Here is a 14,721-nt window from a genome sequence, read left to right on the forward strand (position 1 = left end):
TGGGACCATCCAAAATGGCTGCAGGAGTGGGAATATTTGCCACGCATCGGTTCGGGCCAAACATTGCAGACCCTATACATAAGTAATATATCATGGGTTTTAGGGATGTTATGGATTGGGGTGGGTGGTTAGTGTTATGTATTAAGTTAACTGCAGTACTCCTTCTGGCCACCGAGGCTGCAGTTCTTACCCTGCCCACTGTGGCTGCAGTTCTCACTCAGGTCCACAACATGCAAATGAAGGATTGAGAGTGCTGTTCACGGATTGGGTAGCTATAACAGTTAGGCTGCATGCCTGAGACTCTTCCTGGATCCAGAAAGTAAGAATTCAAATTCCTGGACTAGCCAGGGTAGCATCCTGATGAGGCAATAGCCTAAGTATGGGCCATTAAAGTAACAAAGGAAGTGGCTTTGTGCCAGATGACAAACGGGTGGGGCCCCTCCCTCCCTTAGCTAGCTGGTAGTTAGAAAGGCAAAGACCAGAGTGGATAGTTGAGTTATGTTAGCTAGAAGCTGGAAGCAAGGCTGGGAAGGCAGAGAGTCAGCTGTGTTTATTCCAGTGAGTCCCTTTGCTCATTGAAGGCGGTGACTTGCTCATTTGTACCGATAGATTTTAACACAGTGGTTGTAGCAGTCGGTGACAGCTATCATCCCATGGTCCAGCATGGAGAGTCCGCTTGGTCCTTGCAGGCCCTCGTTCACCAATACAGTACTGAGGGATGAGTCAGGATTAAACATCACGATGCAGTTTTCTCCTTCGTCGGATACGAAGATGTTCCCGTGCCCATCCTCACAGATGCCAGAAGGATTTTCGAAAGTATGAACACGCCCAATCTGCGGCCCTATGGTCCTTTTGACCTTATTTCCCTTGTCGATAACTTTGATGCAGCAGCCCTGGTACCTTCCGAAAAGCTGCCCTTCTGTAACCAGGATTTCATCGTTCTGTGGGGGCGAAGTTGTGGGGCGAAGAGGGTGGGAGAGAGAACAATGTTAACAGTGTTTCACACAGGTCTTAGGAAAGCCGCTTTGTAACTCAAGAAACAGTGCCTTTATTTCTCACCCAGCTACCCCTCCCACCTTCCAAGAGAACTTAGGGAAATATCCTCACAACAGCCTTGCAAAGTAGGATCTGGTGAGAGTTAGTAACTGGCCCAAGGTCACTAGGGATGAGGATCTGAGCACAGAGCAAGTCCTGAAGTTGTGACCTGAGGGCTGTCGGGCAAGGATTCAACCTGTGTGATCCGATTCAGGCTTGGCCAAAGGATGGAACTGCACAGGGAATAGACAAATAAATTCCTTAACCCAACGGACCAGGTGAAAGACTAGGTCAGGTGATACTCTTTGACCTGAAGAACTAAGGGGCTTATTATTTGGGGGCATTTTTACCTTGCTCTCCTTTTTCTTCTTTCTCAACTCCACATGAGCCAGGTACTGACACCCTGTGGTTTCTGTGGTTGGGCAGAGATTTGAACACCAAACCTGAATCCCGTGCTCTTCTGCCACTACACCACACACTGACTCACAGGGAGAACCAAGCTTGTTATTTGTCAAAGGTTTAGGCAGAAACCAGCACATACTTCACCGGGGTGCGTATTGGATTGAAACCTTTAATTGGATGATTCCGAGAGCAAATGTCCGCCTACTTCACAATACAAGTGAGATGAAATAGGGAAAAGAAACAAAGAAGTAGCCAAGTGACAGGGCCAGAAAGCAGTTCAGTTGGGGCCACTTGAAAATCTTGGCCCCATCTACAGTAGGTCCATCCAGGGCAGTTGTGAATGCCATCCATATTGCATCCAACCCATCCAGTGGGATCCCTGTCAACATCAGCCATGCGCATTTCTGCCTGTGGGTCAGAAGAACTCTGTGCACATAGAATCATAGAATTGTAGAGTTGGAAGGGACCCTGAGGATCATCAAATCCAACCCCCTGCAATGCAGGACTATGCAGCTGTCCCATACGGGGATTGAACTTGCAACCTTGGCATTATCAGCACCATGCTCTAACCCAGTGGTTCCCAACAGGTGGTCCGGGGACCCCCAGGGGTCCGCGAGCTATGCCAGAGGGGTCCGCAAGATGCTATTAGAATAAAAAAATATATTAAATATATTTTGTATGATAACAGATTTTTTGTTTTGGCCGCTTCCTGCATGAGCAGAGTCTAGCGCAAAACTAGAATTAGATAGAGGCAGTAGTTCTGCTGTATGCCATTAGGTGGCGCTTTACAAACACTACTGTTTTGGAAAGAGGCAGCGTGCGCATTCTACTAACGCTCACCTCCCCAAGATGCTTTGCGCGCGTCGGCTTCATTTGTGCGCTACTGCGCAGGTACCCTGTCTTCTCCATTCCCCTCCCTCCTCCCTGGCGCGCGCTGCCTCTTTGCAAAACAGTAGTGTTTGTAAACAAAGTGTTGTTTTTCGCGGAAGCTACAGTTCGCGTAGTTAAAAATGGACCGTTGGTTTAAAAGTGGTTCGTTAAAACGACAAAGGCCTACAGATGAAGAGGAAGATAATGCATTTGATGTTCAAGCAAGTAAGTCAGTGACTCTCGAACCAATTATAAAATATAAAAAGACTCTTAATTTGGCTATCACTTTTTAATTTTAGGATTAGGAATTAATGGGGGTCCTTGTCACAATAGCGGCTCGATGAGGGGTCCTCGAGAAAATTTTGTTGGGAACCCCTGCTCTAACCAACTGAGCTCTCTGTGCATCAAGTGAAACATATTCCCCCCCCCTTGGGCTCAAGGGCACTCAATATGGATAATATGTGGGGGTGGGGGAAACCCCAACCAAAGGCCTTTCCTGAGGCCAGTCAGTTTTATATCTGATGAAATGGTTCCATTGTTTTTAGGGTGCGTATGTTGTTGTTTTAGAGTTGGTTGAATCTACTTTATTGTTCTTAGATATTGTGTTTCTATGTTGTTGTTTTTATGGTGTACACTGCTCCGGTGTGAAGTGGTCTATCAAATTGATTAACTTTGAGCCGATCAAAAGGCATCAATCCAAGTCAAAGCTCGGCACGTACATTTTGTTGAGATACGTTCTGGTTTCTGCCTGCATCTTTCACAAACCACAAGCTCTGTACTCCCTTTTTCTCTCTCGGTTGCCTTGCTGGCCCAATCAGTGCAAAAATCCATCCAGCCCTCTGACACTTAGCCAGGTGCCACAGGTAAGGTCGTGTGGAGCCCTGAGTAGCTGGGATGCTCAAACAGTCTTTTACAAGGGTGGCAGGAGGAGTAAACAGAAGGAGGTCCTCCTGCTGGCTTCCTTTCCAAAGCCCCAAATGTCCACATTTTTCTAGTTGCTGCCCACTTCACTGTCTAAACTTAGGCCAGAGGCTTGAAGCATTCTGTGCTACCAGCCAATAAGCAGATCTTTGGCCCTTCTGGGGGTCTCATACTGTACCTTATTGCCTGCCACCCGCACCGGCCTATGAAACCCTTCTATGGAACTTGTCTTCAGAACGGCGTTCATTCTCCAGTCCACTCCAATGATGTTAATTTTCCCTCCGTCACTCCAGTCTGTCACTGCAATTTTGTTCGCTTTCAAGACGGTTATCCCATATGAATTAGGCCAGGTGATTTTTGGAGACTTCAGCTCGTGGATCAGCTCCCCGTCTTTGCTGAAAAGCTGGATTATTCTGGTCCCATTGGTAACGAGAAGCACACCATTTCTCATGCAGGCAATGTCCCCCAACCCTTTAATTGGTTCGAATCCATAAGGGAACCTTTGCTTAGCCTGACCTTCTGCGCTAAACAGCTGGATATTCCCAGTGCCACTGTCTTTCACGGCCAAGTCACCTTCGGGAGTTGTTGTCAGGCTGTTTGGCCAAATCAGCTTGCCGGGGATTGTACCATATCCTCCCACTATCTTTTCTAAAGCGTTGTAGTGGATCTTCTGGATTCCGGAAAGTTTCCATTTGTTGTTAAATCTGAGAACTTGTTCTAACTAACAAACAGAAAAGGAACAGACAGCATAACGAGTCTGATGGCACCTTTTAGGCTAGTGGAACATATTCTGTGGCCAAAGTTTTTGTCCGTTAGACGTTCCACTTTGTTCGGATGCAACAAGTGGTCCCCTAAATTAGGTTCAGGCTGAAGAAGAATGCTACACCTCCTATACTCTAGCATTTAAACTTACAAAGCAACAGGGCATATTCTGGACCTCTTTAAAGTTAAGGCACAGCTAATAGGATCCTGCATATGAACTCTTGCTTAAGAACGTAAGAATCACATTTCAAGATCTGAACAAGAGCCCATCTAGTCTTGCTTCTAATAAGTGGCTAGAAAGACGCCTCTGGAAAGCCTGTATGTGCAGGATAGCTACCTTTTGTTGTCATTAGTCCCCCCAGTATAAATGGTAATTAAGGGTATGCTGCTGTATCTGCATATGCAGCAGGCTGCATTTGGGGCTGATTTGTCTATTAGCCATTGATGGACTTTTCCTCCTCGAATTCATCTCAGCCTTCTCCAAAGCCCTCTTGAGGCCAAAGCAAACAATACATTCTCCATCTGCTTGCTAGCAATGTAGTGGAGATGGCAAGGGAATGCAAGACACTTGCCTACACAGCTCTGTCTAGCCAGGAGGGCTGGGCGATATATTGATATATCGGCCAATCTGGGTTTGAAGTCCATGTCGTAATATCGGTTTCCTAATTTCTGACCTGGCAAAATATTGTGAATCGTGATGTCTGTTAGGGCCAGGCGATATATCACCCCAAACCAGTTTGAAGTCCATTTCGTGATACTGGGTTCTTAATTTTTGTGATCTGGCAATATATCACAAATCATGACGTGTGTGTGTGTGTGTGTGTGTGTGTGTGTGCGCGCGCTAGGCAAAAATCACAAGGTGGGGAAAACCGTGAAGCCAGCCAGTGCCTCTACATAGCTCCATCCTTTTTCAGACACCGTGATAAATCACAATGTTTAGCTGCAGGTAGGTAGCCGTGTTGGTCGAAATAAATTAAAAAATTGTCCAGTAGCACCTTAGAGACCAACTAAGTTTGTTCTGGATACTGTATAAGCTTTTGTGTGCATGCACACTTCTTCAGATATCTTAGTTGGTCTCTAAGGTGCTACTGGACAATTATTTTTTTAAAAAAATATGTTTAGCTGGTGATATACATATCACAATGTTGAAAACCAGATAGTGCACAGGCCTGCTAGCCAGCCAGTGCCTCTACATAGCTCCATCCCTATTTCAGACGCCGTGATAAATCACAATGTTTAGCTGGTGATATATCAATGTTGAAAACCAGATGGCGCCCGGGCCTGCTAGCCAGCCAAGCAACCCATCTTGGAGCCAAAGCAAAGCAAAGCAAAAGCATTCTCAGTTTGGAGAGCCCCCCAGTGGAAACATGTGGCAGTGGCTGTAATGGCTGTGGCAGGGAAGAGACCAGCTATTGTGTGTGGTTTGGGTTGCAAGAACCCCAGGATTCAGGAACAAGCTGGTGTGACCTAAATGGGAAGTGTTGGGGCAGGATTTGGGAGGCAGGAGTCCAGAGCACACCCACCCACAGCAAAATGAGCAGGAGGGTGCCCCAGTTCCTAAAGTAATACACAGTTCCATCTCAGGAGTGGGGAGGGGAGTTCCTATAAAACCTTAAAAGGAGCCTCTGTACTGTCACTGTTTTGCAGGAGAGATTCAAGCAGCCTGTCACCCTAGTATAATAAATCTATCTTAAAAAACAACACCACAACCCTAACTTTTTGTGGTTTAGAAAGTAATGGGGCACAGGGGAAGAAATGTCATGAAAAGGCCAGGATGGAGGAATGGCTGGTGGGAAGATGTGTAAACAAATCAGAATGAATGCAGATAAATGTTGTTGTGTAACTGCCCTGCACACAAATCAGGACGAAAGCTCAATTGAGAGCAAATATAACCAAACCACCAATGTAAGCTTGGTGCAAGCAAATCAGGGTGAATGCTGGAGGGGCCCTTAGTGAATTCTGGAGTCTAAAAACTATGCCACTGTGTGCATTTATAAAAATACACATGTGCACAGAGTAAAACAGCTAAATTTCCAGACCCTCCAAGTGTTAATATTTTCCAGGGACCGTCCCAGTTTCTGATTTGATACCAGAATGCCGTGTTTTTCCTTAGGACATCCCTATTTTCTTCAGAAAAATGTTGGACGGTATGGAGTTATGTGGCAACCCCAGCCACCTGAAGGTAGCCCTGTATAGGGAAGGTGTTTTTTTATGATTAATGCTTTATGATGCTTTTATAAATATGTTGGAAGCTGCCCAGAGTAGCTGGGGCAACCCAGTCAGATAGGCAGGGTATAGATGGTACAATTATTATTATTATTATTATTATTATTATTATTATTATTGGATAGGACGTCCCGATTTTCATCAGAGAAATGTTGGAGGTTATGCACCCACCCACACCTTTCCCAGAGCTACATTTCCTGGAGTGGTTTAATAGCCAATCCCTCTTCCCAGGGAAGCACCCAATTATTTGAGAGCGAACCCTGTTGAAATATACAGGGCTTAGTTCCAAGTATACATCTATTCAACAGTACAGTATCTGGAAAATGGGGTGATGGTGATGGAGAGAGGTCTGCTCAACTACACGTCTACAGGGTCAAATTACCTCTTTGTACATAGTTCATGCAGAGCAGGGTAGATGTCCCACCAATTCTTATACATCCAGGAATCCGGGTTCACCAAAATGCTGGCACACTGCCCCCTGGCCTCACTACGGGCTCTGTTCTTCTCTTGCAAGCTGCCCATCACGCCTGCCTCCTGCTACCCTTCCTCTGTACACCCCAGCCCCCTGCCCTCTCCCCCCCTCCCATTGTTACATCAGTGTTGCAAACTGTATGAAGTGTGCAGAGGCAGGACCAGGATCCAGGTAAGGCACATAAAGCAAGCAAGGCAGGTGTCGATACCTGTTCATCCTCTAGCTCCTTCAAAAAATAAGAATCTAGCATTGCTCCTTGGAGAACTGTGGGGTATGTCCCTAGAATACAAAGGGGGGGGGAAGGAGGGCATATGAATTATAGATTGATACATTATTATTATTATTATTATTATTATTATTATTATTATTATTATTATTATTATTACAATTGCATACAGAAAGTCGAAGTCGGTGGTCACATCCACACCAAGCATTTAAGGCACACATAAAGCACATTGATTTATTCATTTATTCATTTATTTTGTCAATCGCTATATCTTGCTCAGGAAAACCCAAAGCGACCTAAAACAAAACAAAGAGGCAATAAGCCCTGCATAGGGCCCAGGTGGCGCTGTGGTTAAACCATTGAGCCTAGGGCTTGCTGATCAGAAGGTCGGCGGTTCGAATCCCTGTAACGGGGTGAGCTCCCGTTGCTCGGTCCCAGCTCCTGCCAACCTAGCAGTTCGAAAGCACGTCAAAATGCAAGTAGATAAATAGGAACCGCTACAGCGGGAAGGTAAACGGCGTTTCGATGTGCTGCTCTGGTTTGCCAGAAGCGGCTTTGTCATGCTGGCCACATGACCTGGAAGCTATACGCCGGCTCCCTCGGCCAATAATGCGAGATGAGCGCGCAACCCCAGAGTCGGTCACGACTGGACCTAATGGTCAGGGGTCCCTTTACCTTTACCTTAGAGACGTTAAAACCAAGAGGAATGATTAGTACATTAAAAAAACATCCCACCCACTTCTAAAAGGCCACAGAAAGTTAAAGGCCAAAGGCCTGGTTATAGAGGAAAGTTTTTGCCTGGCGCGTAAATATATATAATGATGAGGCCAGGCGAGCCTCCCTGGGGATAGCATTCCACAAATGGGCAGCCACCACAGAAAAGGCCCTGTTCTTGTGTTGACCCCCCCCCCCCCGGAAAAACTCATGGAGGGGGTTTCCTCCAAAGAATCCTTGGAAATGTGGTTTGTTATAGGTGGGGGGATTGTAGCTTTGGGAGAGGTAAACTACAGAAGAGCATGTGGTTCACGAGGCTGCCGATATGTCGTTGGCATCCATCTGTCTTGAAAGGCAGTGGAGTGCGCCTCTGGGGAGGTGAAGTAAAATGGCAGCAGTAGCAACACTGAAGAGACCTCCCTGGGGTGCAAGCAGTGTGTATGGAGGTCCTGGGTTGCCCATCTGCAAGGTCCCCCTCGACCTTGCAGATGACGGGCCCAAAGGAAAGCAGAGCAATATGTTTGGCACCAGCTTGGCTGCAGGGTCATATGAGTGACTGATGACCAGATAGGAGGAAATTTGCAGTTCCATCAAGACACCAGTCTTTGTCTAGCTACAGAACGATCTATATTCTCTCCCCCACCTGCTCCCTTTACTGCCTCTGCCACCAAAACCAGTGAGGTCTTGGGAGGTGAGGGTGGAAAAAAATGCTTGCGGGCAAAGATTAAGTCCCTGAACTGTGGGTTGGTCATTCCTTCTTTATTGGTTTTAACCATCCGTCATAATAAAAGATAAAAATTCTAATAAAAGAGACGGATGCAATTGCTACCTGGTAAACAATCATCCAGATCCCATCTAAAAAAACAACAAACCCTTTTTTGCACATCGCCAGACACAAGTATAAAAGAGGTTCCCTTTCTCCAATCTCTCTCTCGTGCAACTGGCTAAAAGAAAACCATTTTTGACAGCTTGACCATTGTGACCTTTCCAGCAAAAGCACACAGAGATCTTAATCTTTTGTCTGTACAGCATTGCAATAGCTCTTCAACACCCCCTTGGGATACAAATACAGAATCTTAAATTTTAAATGATGTTTCTGTAATGGCCATCTTGAACTGCAGACAGCATCTGTTGAAACAGCAGGGGAGTCATTGTTCTCCTGACTGAACACTTGAAAAGACTCAATAGAGAAGTCGCATTTTCCCGAGAAAATGTGATCATGTAATACTATGGGACTTCTTACGCTGTTTAGTTTGTTCATTATGTCTGTTTTATTTTCTGCCTGTCTTCCAAGCGTAAAAAGCACACTCGCAGTCCCTTAGTTTAGTTTTCCATTCAAGCACCTACCAGGTGAAGACCTATTTAACTTCAGCAAGGCTACTGCGTTGTGTGCCTTTGGCCGATCATGCCTTAGTGTAACCATATTCATTTGCACAAAAAACATATTTTGCCTTTCTTTCCAAAGCACATGTAACAGAGAAAGCCAGATATTTCATCATCATCATCATTAATATTTTTAGCTAGAGACATCCATGCAGTTAAAGAAATCAATCATTCAGCATCCATGAACCGAAGGCTGCAATTATGGCCAAAACACTTTACAGGAGATCCATTTCTAAGACTATCATCCTTTGACCCCTTTTGTCTTCGACTTTCATAATAAGCCATATTGAAGGAAGTCTGCACCAACTCTAAGCTAAGCACCCCAGTTCTGCAGTTACCCCCGTGACTCTTGCACAGTGCCGAGGGAATGACTTTTTGAGCCATCTTAATAAAACAAGATAAACTTACTTAGTTCCTGGATATAGCTCAGTTGTAGCTGAGATCCAACCACAGCTCCTGTTCCTATAGCCTCATACCCAAGAGAACAGTCTCCAATATCACCGTGCAACAGGATACTCCCATCTGTTCAGCCCAGCTCTTTGTTCTGGTTTTTTGAGCCTCAGCTCCTGATCTTTGAAAGGAAACTGCAATGTGCCATTTCAGACGAACGACGAAGAAAATGGCTCCTTTCTGGTCGCTGCATGTAGCTGGGGTATTACAGCGGGTATCTCAGCGGTAACTGCTTTGGATGGCCTTAGACAAGTTTTTGGCTTGCCAGCTCTGCCTTCTATACCTGTTATATGTATATATACACGGTCTTGGCCCAGTATACCTGAAGGAGCATCTCCACCCCCATAGTCCAGCTCGGACACTGAAGTCCAGCTCCAAGGGCCTTCTGGCAGTTCCCTCACTGTGAGGTGTGAAGTTACAGGGAACCAGGCAGAGGGCCTTCTCGGTAGTGGTGCCCGTCCTGCGGAACGCCCTCCCATCATATGTCAAGGTAATAAACAACTGACTTTTAGAAGACATCTGAAGGCAGCCCCGTTTAGGGAAGTTTTTTTTTTAATGTTTGAACTTTTATTATGTTTTTATATGTGCTTGAAGCCTCCCAGAGTGGCTGGGGAAACCCAGCCAGATGGGCAGGGTATAAATCATAAAATTATTGCTATTGTTGTTATTAGGCATACTTTACAAGGATGGTGTGGCAATTAGTGAGGCAACGTCTGTGCAACGCTTTGATCCATTACGAAATGCGCTACATAAGCGCCATGAAGATGGAAGTCAAGGAAATGAACTCTTAGATCCAATGGTAGTATTTAATATAGGGCACTTCTGGGCTGTGGCTATTTTGGAGGTGGGATTCAGTCACTCTGAACCTAGTGCCTTCTAGTTGTTCTGGGGCTACAACATCCAGCACCACTGACTATTTGCCACGCTGGCTGAACTAATAGGAGTCATAGTCCCAAACATTGGGAGGGGACCAGGTTAGGTAGACTTCGGGGATGAGGCAAGCCAGATATTTACTCGTCCTGAGATAAGGGTTGATTCCAGCATGCTCCCATTCAGCGAACCCTATGTTTCAGTAGAGTGCATTGTGCCTAGGGTTGCCACCTGTCCCTAGAAAAACATGAGGGGTGGGAAGAGGCGGGTGGGGGGATCGAAGAGAGAGAAAGAAGGTATTTGCACTTTTCACAGGCCTGATCCATTTTTAGCTCCCCAATTCCCCGCACAACCTGTCTTGTATTTTGCCCGGACAAAAGTGGCAACCCTAATTGTGCCTTAGCTCCTGTATAACGAAACTCTGACCTTTACACAGAATGCTGGCTCCCTAATGCTGCCAGAACCGTGTATCATGGGATTTGTAATAAAACCCTGAGCTAGCAGTCAAATTCCAGAAGAATGTGCTAACAGCGTTACCTTCTGGAATTCATAAAGCTTCACTAAAACGTGATGGGGGCAGAAGGTTCTACAGACCTGCGGTGGGGATCACTTCTTTCCTTGCTGAAACAAAGCTGCTTGAGACGGCTTTATCGCCCAACACGACACTCACAGAAAATTAGCAAGGGTATGCTGTTGTTACTTAATGATCATTTTCTGTTGGGCAAGCTTTCTATACACAGAGAATTTTGCACGCGAGGAAGATTCGAAATATTGCACTTTCCCTCTCTGCAGTTTGAAGTGGTACAGTCCATTCTGCCTTGCCAGTAACTCCACCACAGAGGTTTGGAGTAGAGACAGAACGATGGGAACAATTTGACAGCTTGACATGTTTTAAGTAGTCAGAAAAAGGATGGCAGCCAACAAACCTTGTAGGTTGTGCTTCTATCCCTCCCCCCTCCTCATGCTGTTTTGGAACACAATGCGAAATATTGTTGTACACCACCCCAGTCTCTGAATGGTGCGAGATTCTGGGGGTATACAACCTGAGACTACAATGGAGGGCTTCATAGCTTCAAGACCCCAAGAGGACCTTGCTTCTCCCCTAGCCACAACCTTGGATTCCTGCAGAAATCAGGCATGGCTCTGACTCTCAGCCTCCCCAGCCTGCTGGCTTGCTTCTAGCTTTGACTTTACATACACCTCAACTCTCAAGTTTGTCTTTCTAATTGCCAGCTAGCTGAGGGGCCCCCACCCATTTGTCCCTTGGTGCAGAGCCACTTGCTTGTTACCTTAACAACCCATGCTTAGGGGGTAATCACCAAGAAACTTGTCTGGCTATTCCAGTAACTGGATCCTTGTTGGATCCAGGAATTGGAAGGAACTCGGGCATCCAGCCTACCCCCGCCCCTGACAACTCAAAAATATGCACCAGGGTTTTCCTTGGTGATTTACTGGACTAGACTAGGAACCTGGAGGTTCCTAGGGGGTTGGACTGGATGGCCCTTGTGGTCTCTTCCAACTCTATGATTCTATGATCTCTTACCTCTGCTGTGAACTTACCATGAACGTCCCTCTCCCAGTCTTAGCCCTGCCTCCAATCTGCAGCATCATGCCTTTGTGCCTTCTAGTGGCGAACTCAGCAAGTGAGTGCTGCTGGCAGGAATGTAATACCAATGGGTCCACTGGGAAGTAAGAGGGAGGCACCAACATGCTCATAAAATCATAAAAGTGTAGAGCTGGAAGGGACCCAAGGGGTCATCTAGTCCAAGCCCCTGCAATGCTTGATAGCCCCTGGTCTCTCATGTCCAGCACTCTAAGCACTACTACGCCATTGCCTGTAGATGTTTAAAATTTGCTTTTAATTGTATGGTTTAAACTTTTTGGTGTTGGCTACCCTGGGTTCCTTTGAGAGCAAGGGCAGGCTGTAAATTTAATAAATAACGTAATCCTAATGTTGAAGTTGATGATTATCTAGTTTCTGTGATATAAGGCAAGCCAGATATTCTGCTCCCCTCTCCCTGCCCCCTGCCCTGTACTGCAGCCCAATACTTTTCTTTCCAGCGCTGTTCATTCATCTGCAAAACTCGCTGATCAGGCCATCACATGCTAAGATACTCTGCAACATGCCGTCTCCTGCCAAATTCAAACCATATGTCTTTCCGGACAGTAAGATTTCCAGATCAGCTCGTCACACCACTCGGTGTGCAGCTGGCTAACTTGCGGCTGGAGGCTAGCAGCAAGATGTGTAAACGGAGGAACAGGCAGGTCCCACCCTGTGCTTGAAAACTTTGCCCTGGAGGCACAATGCTCTCACCTGGCTTCTCTGAGCTGGTGTATCTCCTTGGGCTCCACCTTAGAGAGATCTGAAACTCAAATACTTCCTGACTTTTTGCAGAAGAAACAAGGGAAGCCACTAAAAATCAAACCAACCAACTGGCTGCTTCAGTAAATTGGGAATGGAAAGGTTTTTCCAGGTCCACTGGTAGGTCATGTGACATGTTTGCATTGGGCTGAGTCCTGACTGTCAGCACTTTGCAGCAGATTCAAGGGCACACTTGAAATTTGAGACTGTGCGATTGAAGTGGGTGAAGATGCTCTATTGCCCTGGTGTAACAAACCCGCTTTTTAAATAATAATAAAAACCAGATATTCTGCAGTTTGAAAAGTTATGGGGAAATGCACTGAAAAGTGTGGTATGGATGTGTGACTGAGAAATTGCACAAGAAATTCAGCCAGAATTCAGGTTGCATGCTCACGGTTGTACAACTTCCCTGCAATCAGAACAAAAGCTTGGTATAGATTGGACACAGTCTAGCCTCCATGTTGACTCTGTGAATGCAAAGCAGGATGAATGTTCACCATACAGGACTGCAGGTAGCTTAGTGCCTGCTAGCTGGTGAGGTGGTCTCTCTGGTCAGCACTCTAGCCATTACATCGCACTGTCTTTCTCTTCTTTCTATGTTTTTATAGACTCACTAAGCCTGAAAAAGATATACACTTTCCCTTTTCTGAATATTTTAAACTACAGATGTATTGATAATGAGAACACAGATAAATTTTCTGAAGCAACATTGAAAGCATTCTTAATAATAATAATAATAATAATAATAATAATAATAATAATAATTTATTATTTATACCCCGCCCATCTGGCTGAGTCTCCCCAGCCACTCTGGGCGGCTCCCAATTGAATATTAAAACAATACAGCATTAAATATTAAAAGCTTCCCTAAACAGGGCTGCCTTCAGGTGTCTTTTAAAATTAGGATAACTGCTTATTTCCTTGACATCTGGTGGGAGGGCATTCCACAGGGCGGGTGCTGCTACCGAGAAGGCCCTCTGTCTGGTTCCCTGTAACCTCACTTCTCGCAAGGAGGGAACCGCCAGAAGGCCTTCAGCACTGGATCTCAGTGTCCGGGCTGAACGGTGGGGGTGGAGATCCTCCTTCAGGTATACAGGACCAAGGCCATTTAGGGCTTTAAAGGTCAACACCAACACTTTGAATTGTGCTCAGAAACATACTGGGAGCCAGTGTTTAATGTCACCATTGAGATGTAATTGTTATTTAGTGGCATTTATTTTTTACATTATTGATAACTACTTTTCCCAGGCTCAGAGCAGGTTATATAAACATTAATAAACAAACCCATTCACTTTTATTCATCCTAATACCTCACAGTTAGATATTGATCTTATCATAGCTTGGTTTGCATTAAAGTGACATAACAGATTGTGTGCTTTGTGATGTATAGCAACAAAACAATAGCATTGTTTATATCCTACTTTTCCTTCAAGGACCTCAGGTTTCTCCATGCCACAACAACCCTGCGAGATAGGTTAGGTTGGAGGTAGGTTAGGTTGTGAGGCAATGACTGGTCCAAGGTCACCCGGTGATCTTCCTGGATGAGTGGGGATTTGAACCCAAGTCTCTTAAGTCCATCACTCTGAGCTCTTCCCCACACTGGCTCTCGGTCAGTATTCTGTTAATATCATTACCACCCATAGCCTGAAATAATGTGCTTGATAAACGGATAGAGAAAGTCCCTCATGTTCTTTAAGGAATTGTTCTGCCCTCTATGAAAAGAGTGTTTTGTTTTTGAAATGCTAGAATCCAGAAAGGGAAGGAAAAGAAACCAACATGTGTTTAAAACCACATGACTTTCAATTTCATCCTTGTTATTTAATAGACTGGTTTTGCTCACGACACTGGTTCTAGGCAACTTGGCTTTTGTTGGTGAGGGTAGGGAATAAACTGAATAAAGGACCAACAACAACAAAACAATAATTTATGATGAGTACTTTCATGTTCTTAATTTTAATTGAAAGTTTGAGTGCAGAAAGCAAAAATGAAATTACAAGGTGGCCTTCACTGGGAAATGAAATGATCCCT

At 45.4% G+C, this 14,721-nt stretch overlaps 1 protein-coding gene across 1 annotated transcript; it reads right to left on the reverse strand.

Moving 5' to 3' along the window:
* Positions 1-593: 593 nt before the first annotated feature.
* Positions 594-6,938, reverse strand: LOC118097659 (E3 ubiquitin-protein ligase TRIM32-like). The gene is made up of 3 exons (XM_035140763.1): positions 6,897-6,938; positions 3,407-3,949; positions 594-941 (listed from the first exon to the last, which is right to left on the reverse strand). The coding sequence occupies exons 1-3, from the start codon at positions 6,936-6,938 to the stop codon at positions 594-596; spliced, it is 933 nt and encodes a 310-aa protein (XP_034996654.1).
* Between the last annotated feature and the right edge of the window lie 7,783 nt (positions 6,939-14,721).

The sequence above is a fragment of the Zootoca vivipara genome, chromosome 16 (genome assembly GCF_963506605.1).
Source record: "Zootoca vivipara chromosome 16, rZooViv1.1, whole genome shotgun sequence".
Taxonomy (NCBI): domain Eukaryota; kingdom Metazoa; phylum Chordata; class Lepidosauria; order Squamata; family Lacertidae; genus Zootoca; species Zootoca vivipara.